General features: G+C 42.9%; 1 protein-coding gene across 1 annotated transcript in view; it reads right to left on the bottom strand.

Annotated features, from left to right (window-relative positions):
* Window positions 1-19,072, bottom strand: part of myocd (myocardin) — a 140,675-nt gene that overhangs the window by 56,618 nt on the left and 64,985 nt on the right. Inside the window, exon 4 of the mRNA XM_032573480.1 lies at window positions 8,475-8,684. Coding sequence (XP_032429371.1) covers window positions 8,475-8,634 — 160 coding nt within the window. The 5' untranslated portion in view covers window positions 8,635-8,684. The remainder of the gene's footprint in view (window positions 1-8,474; window positions 8,685-19,072) is intronic.

Raw genomic sequence — 19,072 nt, 5'->3', positions numbered from 1 at the left:
ATGAATGAACATCTGAGTAATTTCATGGATGAATTAGGAGCTAAAAACAACAGCGGACTGGGGTGGAAAAAAAAAAAAAAAGCATCGGCAGATATTCCACCTGTTGCCTAAGACTAATAGAATAGTACGATTTTTCTTTGTTATGGCGTTGATGCTTCAGGCAGATAGTGGTTCAGACAGAACTCCTGGCAGCTCTGTTGAAAATGCTTTTTTGGTCATTTAGACAGCAAAGCAAACAAGAACACGCAGCACTTATCATATCTGGAGTAATATCTGCTCATTACATTCATTTCGGTTCTTTTTCATGCTGTTCTCAAAGTCTGAATCTTAACCACAGCCATGAAAGCTATTACACCGACACAATCTCTAATAAGAGAGCAAAGTTAATTATCTCTGATGGGGATACATCAGTCAGTTTAAGGACACAGCGCTCCATAAACAACAAGACTGCAGAGGTTGATGTTAAACTACATGAAAAGATCAAGCGACGGGGCTGATCACGTCCAATCAGCGCGGAATCCACCCAGCTCGCGGGGTGAAGCTGGCGCAGGAAAGAGTCCAGGCTCTTTTAACGCTACGTGTTGGAGAGCCGTCGGCTGCCAGGCAGGCATCGCGTTCGTCTCGCTAAGCGAAAGAGCGCCGCTGAGTTTTATGTCAAGTGAATGTGGGTTGCAACGCTGAAGTCAGTGAAAGGTTAGCAAGAGACGTCTCTGGTTTCTGGCTGCTTATTTACGGCCTTAAGAGTCATTTGAAGCTTTCTTTTTTTTTTACTGAAACGTGCGAGCTGGTCAATCCCCTACGCAGCCCAGGAAAAATAGATGGAAAAAATTCCATCTATTGTCTATTAAATTCACACCCCTTTGACTTTTACACGTTTTATCAACCCACAACCGTAAACTTAAGCGAGTTTTACTAAGACTTAGAAAGACAGTCTTGATGTTTTCTTTACAAAATCATCTTGAAACGAGTAGCATGCATTTGTATTCAGCTCTCTTTATTCCAATACAATGTTGTTAATTTCCTTTAGAAATGGAGTGAACAAACAGCTTTAAAAAGACAAAGGAACACAGCAGACCAGTCAGGGAGAGCGTTGTGGAGAAGCTTAAAGCAGGGATAGGCTGAGGTACAATACTTCAAAACAAAAGCCTGGAACATCTCACCAAGATGTCCGTCCAACTGAAAGGACAGGACAAGGAATGAGGTTATTAATCAGAGGCAGGCAGCCAAGAGGCCCATGATAACTCTGGAGGAGCTGCAGAGATTCACAGCTCATGTGTGAGAAACGGTCAATAGGATAACTGCTTGAGGTCCACTGAAAACAGCTGGCGTTTATGGAGTAGTGGCAAGAGAAAAGTCTTTAAAGATGTATCGTTTGCAAGTGGTCACTCTTACAAAAAGCTTTTAATAGCCTATCTAGTATGACTAATTCACACATCATGTGTCATTTCAAATGTGTGGCGAAGCTAGGCTAGGTTAAGCTAAGCTAAGATAGTTTTCCTCAAACCACACAATAAGCACATACAGGCAGGAGTTCTGGTTAGATGGTAATACTTTTTTGTTTCTTCCAGATTTTTGGGCCACATGTAAAACTACTAAACTGGGCACATCGGACACATTTGGTAGCGACAAACATGTTATGGAGATGCATTTCCTAAGCTGGGAGAGGGAGATGATGGCAAGATGAATGGAACAAAACATGGTCAACAAAACCTGTTAAAGTCCTAAGAGGTCATTGTGCTGTTGGATGATTCTTAAGTATATCGCCACAGGTACGATGGAATGGTTTACATAAATATAAATATGTGTTAGAATGGCATAATTCCATAACTTAATATTAGTGAAAAGGTTTTTCTCCAGCTCTGTGATGGACTGGCAGCCTTTCCAGTGTTTACCACGCCTCTCGCTCAATGACGCCTGGAGAAAGGCATCAGCCTTCCCCATGACTTTGGAAAGATAAGCAAGTGGAAGGATTTTTATCGAGTCACACTGAAATTTAGTCTCTAAATGGCCAAAACTTTTAGATATAATCCAAAGATTTACAGCTGTAATTGCAGCAAAAAGTGTTTCTATACACTTCTCCTCTCCTGAGTTTTGACTCAGAATAAGAAAGGTTATGGAAGTACAATAAAATTGGTAATTATTGTGTGTAAAAATGTGAAAAATTTCAATGGACATGAATTTCTTTGTGAGACATTGGACAGGGCAGAACTGACTAATCATTGCAGTCAAAACTAACTCGATGCTGGAGAAAAATCGTAACCCTCCTACGCGGCACATCAATGTTAAACCATAAACTAGAAAGTAGCAGATTTATTAGAAACCCGTCTCCACTCCACAAAAAAGGCTAAGTGGGCAGCGATTCAGCAGTAACACCTCTGATGGCAAAATTGTGCTAATGATGCCATCGTGTGGTCTCTCTCGACGGAGACGCTTTCTTCGAATGTGCTTTTGCAAATTAAGAAGTTGATCCAAAAGAGAGAGGAAAAAGTGTTTTTCATTTTTATACGAAGCAGTTTATTATCAGACCATGGTAACCACAGAGATTTATGAAGAACGAGCAGGAGGAAACATCATCACCTTGGTGGGATCCTGGGTGCTGACGTTGGGCTTTAGGCCAAACCTGCCACTCCTCTGCATTGCCCAGACTGTAAACCAGCGTTAGATGGATTGTGGTCTTAAGCGTCTGAAGCCGAACGGCGATGCAAACACACAGGGTTGTGTTGTGGAAATAAATACACACTGGAACACTTTTTGAAAGTCGCCGTTCATCATGGCACTAACAAATGTTGTATAGAAAATAATCTTCCAAATAAAGAAACAACTGACAACTGTCCAGCGGAGTGACAAATCAAACCTTCAGAACGCCCTCGCACCACAGCCATGTCCAACATTTTATTTTTCCTCATCTACTAAAAGTACTTCGCTTTGTGCACCAAGATTTTAAACTTAAAAAAAATCTATGTGCCTGGTTCTACGTGGAGGAAGAACCGAAAGAGTGAGGGATGAGGACACTCTACAGTTCATGCTTTAACGACGATAGATCGTTCAATCAGACAAACCATGGAGGTGACAGACTCTAGTGTTTGTGAGCATAAAGTTACCCAAATTTTAAAATGCACTATTCTAGCTTGATTTTTACCTTTTAATTATCCCTGTCACTGCAAAACATCCACTGACGTCTAAAGAGGTAAAGTTCTAGTTCCTACAGATGTTCACATACAATTTACAGAAAGATAATCCATTTCTTTCTCAGATTCTGACATTAAATCAGACCACGTTTTCTGTTTTAGCTCAGTCAAGATTACCCAAATAATTTCTCTTTGCAAAATGTCAAAATAATGCAAGATGATCTTTTTTAAACATGTTTTATTACTTTCTTTAAATTTAGTTTACATACACTAAGAATACTTTGCCTCTAAACAATTTGGGAAAGCCGAGATTATGATTTAAACTCTCCAAGCTTAAGTGTCTCACAAACCCAACAAAAAGCATCATATAATGTCTGTATGACTTACTACCTAGAGCAAACACGTCTACTTTGATTGTTTACTTGCCTTGCTGCATTTGGGTCTTCACGATTCATATTGTTTGAAACCTCAAACCTTTGAAATTACAGTGAATACAACTCTTAATTTGAAAAAAAATAAACGATCGCGTTTGTTCTGAAATGTAACGAATACAAATATTGGTGATAATCATATGTGAGCTAAAACAGGAAAAATTTTGAACTTCTTAATACCAGACAAAAAATATTGTATTTGTCATATAGTGTATGCAAACATCTGGTTTTTAACTATGCATGTATGATATGTATAATATAGCTGAAAATCGGATTAGCTTCAAGTTTGAGTGCCGGGTCAAACAGAATACTAACTGTTAGTATTTTATTTTTAAAAATATTTTGACAACTATCATACCATTTTTCAGGTAAATATTCTCAAGTAAAACTCATGTGTGTCAGGATCTGTGTTTTCTGTGTTCATTTAGAGTTTTTTTGTGTCCTTGAGTCTCTTCGTTGTCCTGTCCTCCCCTTGATTGTTCCCAGGTGTGTCTCGTTCTGTGATTACCCTCCCGTGTATTTAACTCCACCTGTGTTCCTTGTTCCTCGTCGGGTCCTCGTCAATGTTTCGTCAATGTTTAGTCTCCTCGTGTTCAGTTTGTGTTACTCCTGCTCGTTGTTTGGACTAAGTTATTTTCATTAAAAACATCATAATTCATCATTCCTGGGTCCGCTGCCTCTGCCTCACCACCTCACACCCGCACCGCTTCATGACAGAAGGACCCGACCATACCGAACGGTGAGGCTGCTAAGAAATGGACCCAGCTGGAGTGCGGTTCCCTCCAAAAAGGCAGAGCGGAGGGAGGCGGAGATCTGGCAGGGAGGAGAGGGAGCTAGCTGAAGCCCTCGCCGACCTGCAGCGGGAGCTATTCCGGGGGACAAGACTGGTGTTGGCACCCCCCGGATTCGGCCCCCGTCGATTCCTCCGTCCGGGAAGTCAGCGACGTGAGCCGCCGGCAGACCCGGCCCCTCGTCGCTTTCCGGAGCCGCCACCTCCTCGGTCAGCCCGGAGACAGCGACGTGAGCCGCCGGTGGACCCGGCCCCTCGTCGCCTTCCGGAGCTGTCACCTCCGCTGCCGGTTCCCAGGCTCCGCTCCGGCTCGCCCCCGCGGCCGTTTCCAAGGCTTCGCTGCGGCTCGCCCCCGCGGCCGGTTCCAAGGCTTCGCTGCGGCTCGCCCCCGCGGCCGGTTCCAAGGCTTCGCTGCGGCTCGCCCCCCGCGGCCGGTTCCAAGGCTTCGCTGCGGCTCGCCCCCGCGGCCGGTTCCAAGGCTTCGCTGCGGCTCGCCCCCACGGCCGGTTCCAAGGCTTCGCTGCGGCTCGCCTCCGCGGCCGGTTCCAAGGCTTCGCTGCGGCTCGCCTCCGCGGCCGGTTCCAAGGCTTCGCTGCGGCTCGCCTACGCGGCCGGTTTCAGCCGGCGTTCCAGCCGGCGCACCCGAGGCCGAATCAGCCGGCGTTCCAGCCGGCGCACCCGAGGCCGAATCAGCCGGCGTTCCAGCCGGCGCACCCGAGGCCGAATCAGCCGGCGTTCCAGCCGGCGTTCCTTCCGAGACTCCCAGTGTTCCTTCCGAGACTCCCAGTGTTCCTTCCGAGACCCAGACCCCCAGCGCTCCGACTCAGACTCCCTGTGTTCCTCCAGAGACTCCCTGTGTTCCTACCGAGACCCAGACCCTCTGCGTTCCTCCTGAGACCCTGACCTCCAGCGTTCCTCCTGAGACCCTGACCTCCAGCGTTCCTCCTGAGACCCTGACCTCCAGCGTTCCTCCTGAGACCCTGACCTCCAGCGTTCCACCCGAGACCGAGACCCCCTGCGTTCCACCTGAGACCCTGACCCTCTACGTTCCCTCCGAGACCCCGACTCCCGAGACCCTCTACGTTCCCTCCGAGACCCCGACTCCCGAGACCCTCTGCGTTCCTCCTGAGACCCTGACCTCCAGCGTTCCTCCTGAGACCCTGACCTCCAGCGTTCCACCCGAGACCGAGACCCCCTGCGTTCCACCCGAGACCCTGACCCTCTGCGTTCCGACTCTGACCCTCTGCGTTCCACCTGAGACCCTGACCCTCTGCGTTCCGACCGAGACCCCCAGTGTTCCACCCGAGACCGAGACCCCCAGTGTTCCACCCGAGACCGAGACCCCCTGTGCTCCGACCGAGACCCCCAGCGTTCCGACCGAGACTCCCAGCGTTCCGACCGAGACTCCCAGCGTTCCGACCGAGACCCCTTGTGCGTCGACCGAGACCCCCTGTGCTCCACCAGAGACCCTACCTCGGGGGGCTCGTCATCGCCGTCTGTGGGCGGCCCCCGGGGCTCATCATCGCCACCTCCAGGGCCGCGGACGGCCGCTGGACCGCCTCCTGGGGTCCCGCCTCCGGGGTTCCCGCCTCCAGCGCCGCGGACGGCCGCCGGACGGCCTCCGTGGTTCCCGCCTCCAGCGCCGCGGACGGCCGCCGGACCGCCTCCGTGGTTCCCGCCTCCAGCGCCGCGGACGGCCGCCGGACCGCCTCCGTGGTTCCCGCCGCCGCGGACGACCGCCGGACCACCTCCGTGGTTCCTGCCTCCTTTGCCTCCGCCCACCCTGTGGGTAGTTTTTTGTTTGTTTATGGACTCTTGGCCCTTCTTGTGTTTCCGCCCACGATGGTGGGTAGTTTTTTGTTTTTCTGGACTCTGGCCCCCCGTCCAGCGCCCCTCCGCCCACCCTTGTTGTGTTTTTGTTTTTTCTGGACTCTGGCCCCCCATCCGGCGCCCCTCCGCCCACCCTTGTTGTGGTTTTTTTTTTGGGCGTCTGGTAGCCGCCCTTGAGGGGGGGGTACTGTCAGGATCTGTGTTTTCTGTGTTCATTTAGAGTTTTTTTGTGTCCTTGAGTCTCTTCGTTGTCCTGTCCTCCCCTTGATTGTTCCCAGGTGTGTCTCGTTCTGTGATTACCCTCCCGTGTATTTAACTCCACCTGTGTTCCTTGTTCCTCGTCGGGTCCTCGTCAATGTTTCGTCAATGTTTAGTCTCCTCGTGTTCAGTTTGTGTTACTCCTGCTCGTTGTTTGGACTAAGTTATTTTCATTAAAAACATCATAATTCATCATTCCTGGGTCCGCTGCCTCTGCCTCACCACCTCACACCCGCACCGCTTCATGACAATGTGATTATGTGCAAAAAAAAAAGCGAGACTTCCAACTGCTTCCATTCACCAATGTAATGTTTAACGTAATATAAAGCCAGCTATACTTTAGAAGGGGGAAAAAATACAATTCCTTTTTCTGTTTTTAGATTTTTCTCTTGAAAGATAGAGATTTCATTATAAACTCGGTGGACAGCTATGAGATGACGACATTAAACAGGATAATGACCAATAGGTTTGCTCAAAATGCTACATTCTGCAACTAATGATGAGGAGGTCACCATGTCAGTAAGAGTTACATCATTTACTGTTGTTTTGAGACGGTCATGTTGTAATCTTGAACGCACCCCTTGTCTTGTTTGTTTCTCTTACGCCCTCTCACCTCCAAACCACTGGATAAAACGACTGGATAAAATTGAGGAGATTACACTTTATGTCCATCGCCGTCTTCTGTTACCCTTACTCCCTCGCCACACATGACATCATGGAAAACTTTGTCGAGCTTCAGCTGCAGTAAAGAAACCCTCCGTTGTTTTAGCTATTTTGAGAGCCCGTGTGCATACACAGGGCTAAAAATAACGATTCAAAACACAGGATTCCGCAAATGTTTCCACCTCCGGCGCTGTCATGCGAGTGGCATTTGAGTCAGGTTGAATTGGGCCGTGATGCTGAAAAGGAGATGTGTCAGCGTGGATTAATCTTCAGAGGGATTCAATGGAAAAAAAAAAAAATGTTCGAGGTACGTAAACGGGATTTGGAAAATGAGCGCGACTTAAATCTTTTCTGCACTAATTGCGGCGCTCCGACTCTTTCATTCATTTCCAAAGGTAAACAAGCAGATGTTGTTGAATCAAGCTGAGAAATCGGCAACCTCATTATGCTTTGGGTAGGAAAGGCATTCAGGAATTTAGATTTTACAAGAAACATGAACTCAACACCAAACAGCTTCATCTTAACTAGGCAATGTTAAGTTTGGTACGCATCCTACTGTTGTAAACCCGTTTACCTATGTATACTCAGTGTGCAATATGAACACTATCTGATTATTCAACTATGTCTCATAAAATGTAATTACGTATTTGTCAAGAGTGAGAAACAACTCAGGTTTGGGTTTAAGTTCAGGTTTTCAACTAAGTGACACAAGACTCAGGCAACCATCGAGTGTGCCTCATATTGTACCAAGGTATATGGTATAGTCAGTTGTTTGACATGTGGTATTCCTACTGGATGTAATTTTACAGCACCTAGGTTCCTCTCATTGTTTTCTGAGATAAGATTTTAGTTTGCAATAGCAATATGTTTGAACTCATTTGTCTTTGGTTGGGGCTAAGTAGCATTAGCGCGGTAAGTGGCTCGTGTTAAGCCCATTGTTGAAGACAAAAGAGAAATCCTACAGCCACTAAAGTCCACTCCATTTTTGTTTCCATTTTGTGAAGAAGGAAGTTGTGCTCATGTCTTCTTCACAGGTTTTAATGTTGTTTCCTTCAGCGGCTCTTAGTGAAGCGCCTCCACAGGAGAGGATATGAACAGCTTGCTCAAAGGGCTTGGCTTGTCTAACACAGAGCAGTGTGAAAGCGAAAAGCAACGGCTGAAAATGCAACAAATGTTGCACTTTTGCTCCTCAATCGAACCGAGTCTACCGCACCATCATGTACGAAAACACCCTTTGAAGAAGCAAGTTAGCCAAAGTGGAGTTATCTTCTACTCTACCTAACTTCATGTTAGCATACCTCAGAAAAGGTAAAAATAAAAAATCCATCACAAATGCTTGAACTTTGGAAAATTTTGAAATATAATTGAACTCACCATTTTTGCCTTCGCTTGTCTGTTTCCTGGGTCTGTGGCTTGGCCTGTCTGTCTGCCGTCCAGCTTCTCTGCCAGCATGTGTGGCCCTCTGTGGGAGACCGGGATGCCGTCTGTCCCGTGGAGCGTCGTTGCAGACCTCTGAGCATTTCACAGCTTTCATGGCTCCCCCTTCACTCCCCAGCGGATGACATTTCTTCTTGGGTCACCTCCCTTCAGCAGAGAGAAAGATACCGTGAAAGTGAACGCTTGGCAGACGTAGCAGCGACTCTGAACCGCGGCCTTGGTTAACGGTTACAGTTAAACAACCACTGTCAATTGGAGTTTAAATAAGCACAAAAACATCATAAGCACATGAATGGATAAATGTGAAAACTCTTTCCTTTACTCTAAAAGCTGGAATAAAGCCAAGTCAATGTTTACAGAAAAACAACATGTCTTCCACATTTCACGTTTCGGAGGCCCATCTCGGCTCAGACGGCCGGCGTGTGGCTGGTTGTTTATGATCCTCGTTTAAACTCACGTTCAGCCATATGTGTGCATCTCTTAACCAGGTGGAGCTACTCCCTTCAGGTGATGGGGAAAGAAATATCTATTTAAACAATATCAAAAGAGCAAAGTTTTAAAAATCCTGAACAAAAAAAATCCACAACATTACCAACACATCACCATCCTGTTCCCCTACAAAGTGAATGCAAGAAAATATTTAGCAATCGAGCAGAGAGGTTTGCAAGCAAAGATTTGATCTGAGCAGAGACAAGTTTTGAGCGCAAGGAGAAAGGTTTAAGAAAGCACAGTGAATATTTGAAAGCGAGCAAAAATTTTGAGTACAAGCATTACAAGTTTTAAGTCTGCTGAAGTCCTGCTTTCAAAATGAAAATATGTGCTCTCAAATTATGGCACAAAAATTGCCCCATACTGTCAGGATTCTGGTGTGTGAGTGTTTGGGTGAGATTTTGTAGCACAGTTAAGCGCTACAAAATCTCACTCAATGGGATTTTACCTTCACTTGTTATGAAAATGTTGCATATATCAGACATAACTTAAAAGTCTTCTGACTTCGGATTATAGCCGTAACTGACGTCTTAAAATTAGCCTCTGTCTCTTTAAGAATCTCCTACCCTTTCCGACACGCCCTCTCAGGCACGTCATCACAACAAGGCTTCTTCCCGTCGGCCATTGCTGCCGTTTACCTGCTCAGTAGAGGTGCGTTCAGTTCCACCAGGTGTTTGCTAGTTCCTGCTAGCTAGCGAGGTGGAGTTGTGTGGGGGAGATGCTCCAAAATGGCCGCCACATGAGATTCAAGGATTCCTCAAACGCGCACAAATGAGTCACAGCAGCACTCTAGGTATGTTTTTATGAAGAAATGGCATTATAATTTTCTCTAAAGCTCAAAAAAGTGAAAAAAGTTGATTTTATATCAAAGAAAACCGCAGTCTCTTATCCAGGAGCATGTAAATATACGGCAATTTGGGGGAAATTATAGTAAGTAACACAACATTTTATAAACGGCGTGGTGCTGTGAGAGCTCTGCACATCGTCCAACCCCCCCCCCCTAAGAACTACTTCCTGTAATCTTCATCTTTTCGGAAGTAGTAACATCCGAATGTTGAACATGTGACTCGGTACGTTTGGAAAAACAACAACAAAAAAAATCCTAGAGCAAAAAAATTTTGATTGAAAAATATATCTTTTTTCGACTTTTGGGTGTTTCCATTAAGCAAATTTATTTTCGTAATTTCAGTTTGCATAACTTTTTATGACAAACACAGCTGTTGCTAATTGTAAAAAGAAGCCTTTGCCCTTTCCCTTTTTCATTCATCTCTTGGCCGATTTTGCATGTTGGACAGGAAGCTACAGCACAAACATTATTTACACGGCAATCCACATATGGAGGGACATTTACATTTACAATCAGCTATAAAATAGCATAAAATAAAATTTTTAATGAGATTTAAACCAGACTTATTAGATGTGGCTTCTCAGAAGATCATGTCCCGGTTAGTCCCCTGGGATTTGGCTCACATTTTCGGGGAAACGTCCCTGAATGCACTGCGTCTACTCACACGATATCTTGACACATAGATTACATGCTGTGTGCCTGAAAGAACAAAACGGTTCCACAGCATACTGTACATAAACACTGGCCCTGGCGAAAAATAACAAACCCATGCATTTACCTCCGAATGCAGACAACAGTTACTGTAAATCAGCCTGTTAAAAGGCCAGAAGCGACTGGGACTCTTCCTCGCAGCATCAGGAGGAACCTCTTTACTGAAGCCTTAACTGATGGGCCGCCTTTGAAAGCCCACCCAGAGACAGATAGGGTCCGCTCCGACAATTTATACCACAGGGGACTTGAAATAGGCAAAGAGATAGGCGAAGGAAAACATTGCCTCAAAGACACCCAAGTTCAGCTTGGTGTTTCATATTAGCTCAGAGCACAACAAGTTATCAACGAATCTCCTTTTTTATGTGACACTAGACTGACCGAGGGGGGAAAAAAACGTTTCTTCATTGTGTGACTCAGAGGCAGAAGCGTGCATCTGAGGAGGGAGGGGGAAAAAAAGACAGGAAAAAGTAACCTAGCCTGTCTTCAAAAGAGTCAGGTTTATAATCTGATGCTATCTTGTGAATGGTGCTCTGCGTTTCAGAGTCAACACAATGCGAGCCAGGACACGTGGACACGTGGCATTAGGAGCTCCATCAAGATGAGCTGATAGCAGATTCCTATAAAGAGTTGTCCTCCCGTTGATTCTCCGATTGGCCTGAATGCTTTCTGCATTATCTGCCTGCGTCTCTAATGACTCAAAGATTAAGGGGTGGCTGGGAGAACAGGCAGTCGCTTATCTGCTTGAGTTCACAGCCTGCCCTATATTTTCTTCACGATGGGGATGTTAATCTTTATTACGTGGCAGAGTTTAAATAATTGCTCCCAGATCTTACTTGCGGAATGTCAAGAGCATGAATTTTGGCACGTCGGTCATGGTGGTTCTTTAATCTATAGCCTTGTTGCCTCCTCTTTTTATTTCTGATGATGTTTCAGTTAATTAATAACTTGGAATTAACATCATAAGTCATCACATTTTTTATTTATTTATCTTTTTACATACAAAAGACCTGAGCAGGAACCTTTGTACTGTGTTTCTGGTACGCCTGTAAATTTGACACACAAGCAGCATCCGCAAACAACAGCGATGGACGACAAAACCGCTTCTCTCGGCCCACTGAGGGTTAACTTTTGTTTCAAAAAAACGTTTTATTGGGGAGCTGGGAAAGACGAGGGTTGCGTTCAAGTTGTACTTAAAGTTAGCACATCATCGAAACTATTCAAGCCTAAAATAGCACCTCAACGCAAAAGGTGTTGCAGCAGCACAGACATCCCCAATCGCTAATGCTAGTGTTTACAGTCGTGAAAAGGTATTTATCAAAATAAGTTACATGGATGATCAGGAGTTCCTGAAACACCTGAAAGATGAAAGTGCTGCTACACTTCGTTTCAATCAGATGATTGAGTAATCTAAATAACAAAATAAAATCAAGAAATATCTTTGTTCAGTAATGCTAGCATCCACAGTGGAGAAGAAGTGTTTTTTCAGTGAATGACCAGGGGTTCCTGAATCACTTGAAATGTGAATAAGCATAATGGCACTTTGCACATAGCTTTTTGTTGAAATACGATTAATGAACCCTGTGGTTAAACATTTTAGCCGTGTCCCACCACTAATTCAAATACAGCTTTTTAATTCTCCCTGCTAATATAATTTTTTGATACTTTTCTACAGAAACGAGGCCATTATTTGGTCTGCTTGCCACTGGTCTACAGACATCCCAGAGATCGTCACAAGCATCACACGGATGTGAGGCACTACGAAAAGGTCAGTCGGACTCTGCCGCCACGTAATTATAGAACAAAATGAGATTAAAAGCATTTCTGGAGCCATAAACACCGAGGTTATCTCATCGTACTCTTCTGACATTTACATACTGGTTGAAATATGCAAGACGTGCTTTTAAATTACGAAGCCCCAGAGGCGGGCTGTATTTCCTATTATAGAAGGCTTGTGTGTTCACAGTGGCATTACATAATTCATGAGCAGGATACTTTTTGTTTCATGTCACGACTAGTGAAGGCTATATTTCACACTGAATGACAAAGAGCTGTCTGTTTGTAGTTTTGAAGAATCCCATGTTTAGCCTTTAGCTGATTTCCTCGTTTGTCCTGCGCTTTCATTGACAAATTATTCACTCGAGCAGTCACATCTGGTAGATTTTCTTTCCGTTTTGTGTCCTTCCCTCTACCCTCACACTTTTCAGCTGTTTTTTTTTTTTGTTAATCGTTCGAAAGCGGCCACCAGCTGAGTTGGCACTAAGCCAGAGGTACAAGGCCTGTAATATTTAAGTTGGGGTGGGTCCAGGATTTCCAAAGGAAGATTGTGAATTTATGTTGCAATCAGTGTGGTAAAGTAAAGCCTCCAGCTGAGCTCATTATGATAACTCCTTCTTGTTTTCTGCTTAATAACATTTGATTTTACGCATCTGAATGAGCGCGTCGTAGCAGGTTGTTTTTAACAGTTAGCGCGCCTTCAAAAAGTATTCACGTCCAACATGAATTACCACAATATTGTCAGCGTTTTCACTTTTGAAAATAAAAATGTGAAAAGTGTGGTTTGCATATTAATACAGCTTCCAACCCCATCCATATGTGACGGAGTCGATAACTACAATCCACCTTTGCATCACCTTAGTACAAATCCCACAAATTAAGTTCTTTATGAAAGGCAGAAAGAAGAAAGTTATGGTTTATATAAAGCCATAATAAGACCAGTATAAATTTTTACCCCATGTTAAAAATGTGAAACAAGGTGTATGGAGCTAAATTTGTGCCATAAAGTTTGTTCATATGAAAAAGAAATTGAAACTAAAATAAAGATTTAAAATTGAAAAACTGAAAAAAAAAATTTTTTTTTCAGTTTCAAATCTTCTTCAGTTTAATTTTTCTTATCTTTTGGAACAACTTTATGGCCCCAGTTTAGCTCCATAAAGGTGCTTTAGTAAGATGATTTTGACAGTTTTGGCCTACATACAAATTCAAAATGCTGCACATTGTTAGGCTGCCATATAAAGAGATAAAACAAGTAAGAAGTTGTAGAAGTAATATGACTAGAAACAATTATGTTCATAAATCTATCACAAGTGTGAAATGAATTAATCACATGTTAAATTAAAACAAGCTCAATTTCCATTAGCGTGATTTATCATTTTTCTCTCTCGATTTTGTTTACAGAGACTCCATTTTATTTGTTGCTTTGGTTGTTTTCTTTATTCATTTTGAATAATTAAAAGGTTCCAATGTTAAATATTCATTTGAAGTTAAAGTTTATTAATTGTTGAGAGGGTGTACTTCCATTATTCTGCCGTTACCAATATGTTGCTTGAAAATGGCCTCCAGACAACATTATTATCATTTATTGCAATAACTTTTGGGATAATTTAAAGTCTAACACAATTTGTTATTGTGACAGGCCTACATATTGTAACCTTTTGTAAATTTATCTAAAATAGTGTAGAACATGCAGCAGCTGATGAAAACAGTCTGCATGTTACACAAAACTGAAAATGCTCAACTGGGTCTCAAGAAAAAGGCCATTTCATGCCGCCTCTCATTTGTCCTCGCTCATATCTACAGTTCACATTACTGACAATAATGGAAAGCTTAATGAACTCCCAGATCAGTTTCCATTTCCAGTGGACGGTAGCGTCAGATCTGGAAATTCTTCCCACAATAGAACGAGCCAAGAAATCCTAACATCTGTCCTCGCGATGCAGAACTATCCAAATGTGAGCCGGTCCCTGTGAGGTTCTACAGTGTCACTTCTCCCGTTTCCCGAATCAGATGGGGTTATTAAATTGGACTGGGCAGATCTCACAGAAAGCCATTCAGTTTATTATCTGAAAATGAGAAGATCATGACACCTATAAGATACGCCTGTCGACATAAACTAAATTCCCAGGCAAGGAGAGCATTGATTGTCAAATCAGGTGTCTGTCAACAAGTCTACTGTTGCTTTTACAATTCACAAGTCTGGCTTTAAAAGGAGAGTGACAAGGCAAAAAACACTATATTAATTAACGTCACACACAAGGAGAAGCAGCATTCAGCTTCTATGCAGCACAAATCTGGACAAACTTCCAGAAAACTGCAAAACTGCCAAAACACTGAGTGACTGACTCAAACCCCACCAGTTTAGAGTTGCCTTTGATTCCTAATAACTGGAACATTGATTGAAAAATTTGATTTGCTTGATGATTTTGATGGTAGCATTAGACAAAATGTAATGTTGGTTACTTTCTTAGGTTTTTATGATGTAAAGCAGGTTGAACTGCCTTGTTGCTGAAATGTGCTATGCAAATAAACTTGACAAACTTATCACTTAAGAGTAACTCTTTTGGTCCATTGCATAAAACTCTGAAAAATACATAAGGTTTTGTGGCTGTAATGTTACATAATGCAAAAAAAAAAATCACACAGGTCTACTCATGTATTACTACTTGAGGTTTAACTGACCGATGCTCTTTACTGGAATGCTTTTATCTCAGGGGCTTTTCCCCAAGACTGAACCCACCTTCACACCATTATGGTGGTAATCTCCAGTTATTTCAGCATCCAGCACCGGCCGCTGCATCCTCGCATCTCATGCTGCTTTAATCCAGCTGCGTGATAATACTTAGCAGAGGGAATGCAGAGGCCGTAGCTGGTGACATGGTGTTTGTTTTTTTCCCCCAACAAGACAATATGCCTGTCATGGTCAGAAAAAAAATATTTTTTTCTTCTTCTGACTTTTAGATGAAGTCTATACTCACTTTGTTGTTTCTGGATTCGTTTAAAATGGCTTGCAAATCAGGCAGCTGCACATTCAGGTGACTACTTTAGTACATTTAGTTAATTAAGAACCACAATCTCTAGTTTTATGGGGGTTTTTTTAAGGATGACTAAACAGCAAAACAAAATCCTGCTTTTCAGCTTCCAGCAAAATGTCATGAAGCATACTCTGAGACAAAAAGGAGTACATTACATCAAATTATATTCAGGTGGTCCAGTCAAAGTCCTGGCCAAAAGTCAGAATCTGAGAATCTGTGCTGTGATTGTGCGTGTTGTAACTGTAGCAAAACGTGGCTCAGCCAAAACTCGTGGAATCCGGACATCCGAATCCGAACAAAAATCACACTTTTCAAATATGTACTTTAAGTAATTTTTACATTTTTATTTTCCTTTTATAGTTGAAAACAGTGAACTACTTCCTGTTGTTTTAGAAAATCCCATTAAAATCTATTGCAGCTTGCACGTTCAACGTAACAGAATGTATGAATAATTGTGCGTCCTCTCAAGTTTCTATGAAATGATGATTTTTTTTTTTTTAAACAAGGATCTGGCAAGATCTCAAAGTTTTACCATTCTATAATAAACAATGACATGACTATCAGGAAAATATTTACTTCAATCTTTAAAGTGACTTATGGCAACGTTGGCCGCTAAACAGAGTGTCATGAGTGTTATGCTGTCAGGTGGCACAGTCTGTATAAATACTCTCTGTGCACTTGTTTATAGGAAATCCCCCATCTGGTTTCAGCAGAACACAGTCCGCCACACTGGTGACCCCTTGAGTTTTTTTCCTTTTTTTTTTTCTAATGGAAAATATAACGGTGCTGGAATAGCTGGTCTCAAGTGACAGACAAGACAACAATTTAAAAGAGTGCAGGCTCCACATCCCTGAGTCCAGCCCTTTCCCGACTTGTAAACACAGAGCCCGGCTTTTGAAGAACTATCCAGAAAAGCCCAGTGGCCTTTATGTCATCCCGCTTTTATGGGATATAAAAGGATAACACTGTTGTCATGCCTCGCAAACTTCAAAGTACAAATGAAGAGTTTAGCAGATATATCTGGAAAAAAATCACACAGCAACGGTGAAGATGTGATGAAACACGCCGACAGAATCCCGAAGAACTTAAACAGAACCATTAGACGCATGAAGAGGAACGGGATGATAAGATTTCCACACCTTCACAGCTTCACCTCATTCTGGGATTTATTGTGATCCGCGTTCATTTGAAACCGCCTTAAGCAAGTCTAGATTTTTTTTTGTTGTTACTTTTACCTATTTTATGGCCAATTTGGTTTAGTCTAGAAGGCCCCTAAAAGCAGAGGGTGACGGCTGATGCTTACACAAAGCTGCCGTGACGTACGGCCGAAAAAGCGTTGAACAAAGTCAAAAGGACAATTGTTTTGAAACATGCAAAAGAGACGTTACAACAACTGGCTTTGTGGTAAAAAACTAAAAAGATACAAGTTAAAAAGATACAGGTTATTTGATTTAGGTTTTGCATTTGTCAGTATTTCTTTTTATCTCAGCTGGGATGAACCAACAGAAATAAGTGCATATGGAAGCCAGGAGTGCCAATATTTCACTATACGCTTCAAAGAATTGTTAGGTTTATCTTTAGTTTTAGGAGCTGCCAGAATCTGAATTATTTTTAGGATCAGACTATAAGCAAAGTAAACTCAACTCCATCTATGTATGACCCAATAAAGTTTTTATAACGCACTAAACAACACAAATCAGAATTTTGTGGTCCTTAATCAGATACACATGTGATGATTTGCAAATGAACCCCTCAGAAAAGGGCTATCTGTAATCAATGATGATAATATGTAATATTCTGTAAAGTTTAAACCTGTATAAAGACATAAAATCACTAAAGTCAAAGAAAACAGTTCAACACCAATTCTTTCCATTCCATTCTTTACGGACAGTAAACCCAATAGAGCACAGGTGTCAAACTCTAGTCCTCGAGGGCCGCAGTCCTGCAGTTTTTAGATGTGCCACAGGTACAAAACACTGGAATGAAATGGCTACACTACCTCCTCCTTGTGTAGATCAGTTCTCCAGAGCCTTGCTAATGACCTAATTATTCTATTCAGGTGTGGTGCAGCAGAGGCACATCTAAAAGTTGCAGGACACCGGCCCTTGAGGACTGGAGTTTGACACCCCTGCTATAGAGCGTGATGAAGGACTGCTTGTTTTTTTTTGTTTTTTTTAGGTTTTGTTGGCTCTAGTGGCCTTTATTTGAAAGTAGTTCGACAAGAAAGAAGGTAATGAGAGAGGGGGAAGAGATACTGCAAATATTGCCAGGCCACAAGGACTAAGGTCTCAGTACGTGGGTTGTGCTTTGCCCCTGCGCCACCACAGTACAACCGGAAGGACTGCTGTTTAATTCTTTTCTTTGACTTTTGTCAAACAAAAGTTATAATTCATCCAAATTACGTTTTAGACAAGTTGAAAAATGTTGTACTAGGTGTTAAACCGTAAAAATTACTACAATAAATCTTGTAGTTTCTACAAGATTTATGCAAATAAAGTCAACTCCTGCGGCAATGACTCAAAAATGTTACTTTATAAGACCCTGCTACGCTTTACTAAAACCTGGGTTTGGATAGTGACCCAGGCTAGTGCAACCTGGGTCACTTAGTGGATCGGCATAAAGGTCGAGCCAGGCGTAGATTGACCTTTGTGCCAATGGTAATGTGAAGGCTCTCCATGCAAGTGGAGGTTGGTCTTTCCTTGCATGGATGTCTGTCTTTCCTTGGACCTCCATGTTTGATTGGAGGTTTGGCTTTGTTTGGACTCCTCTGTTCACAACCTGGGTATGGGTTGGCGCAAAGGCCAAGCCAGGCTATGCATGGAGACCCCTGGTTGATTGGAGGTCTGTCAAAGCCTGGTCCTAATATGATGGACTCATTGCTTTGGGTCAGGGGTAACTTTTACAGCAGTGGTGCCCAAAGTGGGTTCTCGAGGGCCGGCATCCTGCATGTTTTAGTTCTCTCTCTGGTTTAACGCAACTGGATTCAATGATGACTCAATAGGAGGCCTAAGAAGAATAATGACAGGGAGAGAACTAAAACGTGCAGAATGCTGGCCCTTGAGGACCCACTTTGGGCACCCCTGGTTTAGAGGTAAGATGTGAATTAAGTTTTAGTTAATGTTAAGGTAAGGGAAAATGTATTGGTTAGGCAAAATCGCAGCTACTAAAATGAAGGGAAATCAATGCAAAGTTCTAATATGGGTCGAAATAGTTTTGACAAATCTGTATAACATTTTGTTTTCTAAATCATTCTATAAATAATGATGACATAATATTAGGTTGTATTTCTGCTAATTGCATAGCTGCAGTGCATTAGTAGTCTAATGTGTTGAATGTGCTGAGACACATTCAACACATTAGAAACCAATCAGAACCAAAAGTTAGTCTTTTGGTTCTGATTGGTTGTTTCTGGACAGCAGCAGAGTCAGAGGAATTTTCACAGATTCTTAGTTTCATATTTATAGAGAGATTTTTAGAGAGACCAATTAATCAATTAATTTTTGAGAAATGTTACATGTGTATAGGAAAGTTTTATTAATGTTTCTTATGCTGTTTTGAACTCTGAAACTGATCTTGTGTTTTCTCCATTGATTTTGGAGTCGGGAATTGTATTTGCGTTGAGGCCTGCGTCTGTTTTTATTGCCCAAATATGTGTAAAGCCTCGAATTTTCATGATGCCC

This window comes from Xiphophorus hellerii, chromosome 10 (genome assembly GCF_003331165.1).
Source record: "Xiphophorus hellerii strain 12219 chromosome 10, Xiphophorus_hellerii-4.1, whole genome shotgun sequence".
NCBI lineage: Eukaryota > Metazoa > Chordata > Actinopteri > Cyprinodontiformes > Poeciliidae > Xiphophorus > Xiphophorus hellerii.
The sequence above is the reverse complement of the archived record's forward strand: the minus strand, read 5'-3'. Positions and strand labels throughout refer to the sequence as shown.